This window comes from Rhagoletis pomonella, unplaced genomic scaffold (genome assembly GCF_013731165.1).
Source record: "Rhagoletis pomonella isolate Grant_MI unplaced genomic scaffold, Rhpom_1.0 Rhpom_scaffold_16411, whole genome shotgun sequence".
NCBI classification, from domain to species: Eukaryota; Metazoa; Arthropoda; class Insecta; order Diptera; family Tephritidae; genus Rhagoletis; species Rhagoletis pomonella.
Window position 1 is genome coordinate 1 of NW_023474926.1, and position 3,349 is coordinate 3,349.

Genomic DNA, 3,349 nt, shown 5'->3' on the forward strand with positions numbered 1-3,349 from the left:
GCATTGGTATCGGCCCAAAAAGAACTTATAGACATTGAATTAAAAGATAAGGAAGAAATACTAGAACACAACCGCCTATTAAGAAAAATGGAAATTGAAGAAGCGAAAAAAAGATACGAATACGATGAGCAAGAAAGGCGGGAACATAACCGGATATTGAGACAAATGGAAATAGAGGACAAGAAGAAGAAATTAGAGCACAATGAGGCGATTAGAAGTCTTGAGCTGGAAAAATATAGGCAAACTTTGTAAAAAGAAGTTTAAATGAAGGCTGTCCGATGTTCACAAGTCCAGATACAAGATCGAATCTTGAAGAAAAAACTATGTGAATATTCAAGTGAAACTATTAATCTTTATATACTACATTTAAGCTTCTCTGTTCAAAAATAAAAACTAAATGATAACCCGTAAACTAAAAATTAAAACAAATTCTCTTTTGTTAAACTAAAGGATATGTTTATTCAACAACATATGAGAAACAGAGGGTTTGTTTAGCAATAAAATTCATAATCGTCCAAAATATTGATCTATAAGCGCTTGACGGGCCCGATTTCCTGGAGAGGTTCTAGAAGAACTGTTGGTATTTTGTATTTCATTCCGGCTGTCTACAGTTTCTATCATTGCAGGGTACTCAGCATCGACAACAGGATCCGGATCTGCTTGTTGACGAGCAATATTGTGGAGAACACAAGTAGCTATAATAATTCCAGGTACTCTGCTCCAGTGCACTTGGATTCCTCTGGACAATATTGGAAATCTTCTTTTCCAAACTCCAAAAGTTCGCTCTATTGTATTTCGACTTCTTATCTGTGACTCATTGTACAGAGATTGCGCTGATGAACTCACATTTCCTAATGGAGTCATCATAAATGTGGTTTGAGCATAACCACTATCTCCAAGCAAACAGAAATCACCATATGCTCCCTGAACAAAATATCTGCGCTGATTACAATTGTCCCAAATGTGAGAATCATGAGAAGACCCATGCCACCTTGCAACGACATCGGTAAACAATAAATCTGCAGAACAGATTGCTTGGGTGTTTACTGAAAAGTAACCCTTTCGATTCCTATATATTTCCGCATATTCCCCTCCTGAAATTGAAGTAAACTTAAGTATACAAGTTTCTACTCCTGCTAGTTGCAAATACATAAATTGTACCTACATATGGATGTACATACCTGGCGACTTTATCCTGACATGAGTGCAATCTATAGCCCCAATGACCCGCGGAAATCGAGCAATTTCATAGAACTTCACTGCAGCTTTCCTCATGTCTTCTACCTCTGTCGGCATTCGTATAAATTCTGGGTACAAACGTGCTATAGCATCAGTAACTTTATGCACGATTCTGCTTGCAGTAGACTCATGGACACCAATGAAGTCCCCACACGTTACGAGTTGACTACCCGTAGCATAGAATCGCAATGCACATAGTAACTGGTTCATAGGAGATATTGCATTGCTATGGAACAAGTCAGTATTATGTTTAATGTGAATAAATTGAGCCGAAGTACCAACCTCTTTGAGCATTCTAACCACGGTTTAAGCTTGTCTAAAAGGAAAATAACGCTTTCCTTTTGCAAGCGAAATCTCCTGTGGAATGCTTTCTCTCGCAGATCATTATAATGATCACTTCGCTCCGCTGTTGATCTATTATAGAAATCTGAGTTGACGTAATCAATGATTTCCTCATCATCGTCAGAATGCACCAATTCGTTCATCTTTTCATTTATTTACATAAAATATTTCACAATTTAAAGAATTTAAATTTTATTTGTATTTCTAGTTTTCGGCAGAACTGACACTAACTTAACAATTTAACCCTCAAAATTTTTGGGTTAAATATTTAAGTTTTTATCTCTGAGTTAATGCCTAACCTACTGTTGTGCAAGCCAATTTATTAATTTAACCGGTAAACTTCGAGTTAAATAGATAACCTGCTGTTCTGCAAGTGGGCCTTAATGTTTATAATTGAAAACTTAAAAAAAACTTTCTTTAAGTTTATTTTGCTTGATGGGAAAGAATCGACACTTTAATGCCAGAGCAAATCGTTAGCGGTACAGCTTTCGAACAACAACAACTATTACAAGAGTGTGATTTGTTTTTGTGCAATCCATTCAAAGAAGCGCTCGAATTTGCGGTCAGTAACCGCTGTCAATGTATGAATATATGCATGCAATTTAAAAAAAAAAAGCCGCAATTATTTTATATCATATTTGGCACACGATGTAATATAAATATATGCATACATCAATATACATACATACATACAAACGCGTCATACTCATTAACACCAACAAACAAATACTCGTATTTGGTTGAAGGTTTATTCAATTTATTTACCTGTTTATGCAGTTCCTTGACCCAGGTCTTTGCACGCTGAAAACTGTCTTGATTTTGTATATCGTACACTACAATGGCAGCCTGTGCACCACGGTAGTACATAGGAGCTAAGCTGTGGTATCTATAAAATTGGAGAAATCATATACATATCAAAAAGCGCCAAATGTATTACAGCACACTTGCATCTCACCGTTCTTGTCCGGCTGTATCCCATATTTCAAATTTGACGACCGTATCCTCTATGCAGATGGTTTGTGTTAGAAAAGCAGCGCCTATCGTACTCTCTTGGTATTCATGGAATTGTCCCTTGACGAAACGTAGCACAAGCGATGACTTGCCCACCGCTGATTCGCCCAATAACACCAATTTGAATTGGCAATTCTTATTCTGCTGTGTACCGTTGGGACGCTGAGCTGTACTGCCGCTGGCATTGCCCCCGCTACGAGCAGTTGTTGCCATCTTGGTGCTGGTGTTGTTTTTGTAGTGGTGGTATTTGAATGATTTTTTTCTCGTTTGCTTGAAAACGGATTTCTATATGTTCTGTGCTACCTTCCCACGCTGCTGCAGTTACAAATGCTCGGTGTTTAACTTTATAACTTGCGCCTAAAAGTTTTGTTGGTGATGTTGTTGATCGGTGTTATGAAATATGTATGCATGTATTTTTTAATAACTATTAGTTTGTTCGATTGTTGCGAATGTTGGTCGAATTTTGTTTATGTGGAGCTAAATTTACAGCTGCAGTGCGCGTTCAAACCTTCACGCACAAGGGGACGGCCGATGTTGTCAGATGTGGTCTGATTTTCTTACTGAAAAGATATAAAAACAGGAGAATGTTGATGTGAGTGTATTGTATTATTTATTAACTAGTTTTTAATTAAATTTATTCCTACTTTCGGTGCAAAATATCAGTTTTTTCCTAAACGCTTACTAAAACTAGAAAGAAATTTGTTTATAATTGTTGGGACGAGACATTATTACGATCTGGCAACGCAGGAACAACATC

At 37.0% G+C, this 3,349-nt stretch overlaps 2 protein-coding genes across 2 annotated transcripts; both read right to left on the reverse strand.

Annotated features, from left to right (window-relative positions):
* Window positions 1-122: 122 nt before the first annotated feature.
* LOC118757302 (putative nuclease HARBI1) lies at window positions 123-1,811 on the reverse strand. The gene is made up of 3 exons (XM_036492026.1): window positions 1,522-1,811; window positions 1,182-1,465; window positions 123-1,094 (listed from the first exon to the last, which is right to left on the reverse strand). The coding sequence occupies exons 1-3, from the start codon at window positions 1,722-1,724 to the stop codon at window positions 505-507; spliced, it is 1,077 nt and encodes a 358-aa protein (XP_036347919.1). The 5' UTR covers window positions 1,725-1,811; the 3' UTR covers window positions 123-504.
* A 427-nt stretch (window positions 1,812-2,238) lies between these two features.
* On the reverse strand, window positions 2,239-3,157 carry LOC118757303 (ras-related protein Rab-5B-like). The gene is made up of 2 exons (XM_036492027.1): window positions 2,537-3,157; window positions 2,239-2,467 (listed from the first exon to the last, which is right to left on the reverse strand). The coding sequence occupies exons 1-2, from the start codon at window positions 2,803-2,805 to the stop codon at window positions 2,254-2,256; spliced, it is 483 nt and encodes a 160-aa protein (XP_036347920.1). The 5' UTR covers window positions 2,806-3,157; the 3' UTR covers window positions 2,239-2,253.
* Between the last annotated feature and the right edge of the window lie 192 nt (window positions 3,158-3,349).

What these genes read in the sequence shown, in the direction of transcription:
- LOC118757302 (XM_036492026.1), bottom strand. Translation starts at nt 1,724, where the DNA reads ATGAACGAATTGGTGCATTCTGACGATGATGAGGAAATCATTGATTAC. An exon ending in TGGTTAGAATGCTCAAAGAG is followed by an intron (nt 1,466 to 1,521) that starts GTTGGTACTTCG and finishes CTTGTTCCATAG; the next exon opens with CAATGCAATATCTCCTATGA. An exon ending in TGTCAGGATAAAGTCGCCAG is followed by an intron (nt 1,095 to 1,181) that starts GTATGTACATCC and finishes CTTCAATTTCAG; the next exon opens with GAGGGGAATATGCGGAAATA.
- LOC118757303 (XM_036492027.1), bottom strand. Translation starts at nt 2,805, where the DNA reads ATGGCAACAACTGCTCGTAGCGGGGGCAATGCCAGCGGCAGTACAGCT. An exon ending in GATACAGCCGGACAAGAACG is followed by an intron (nt 2,468 to 2,536) that starts GTGAGATGCAAG and finishes CCAATTTTATAG; the next exon opens with ATACCACAGCTTAGCTCCTA.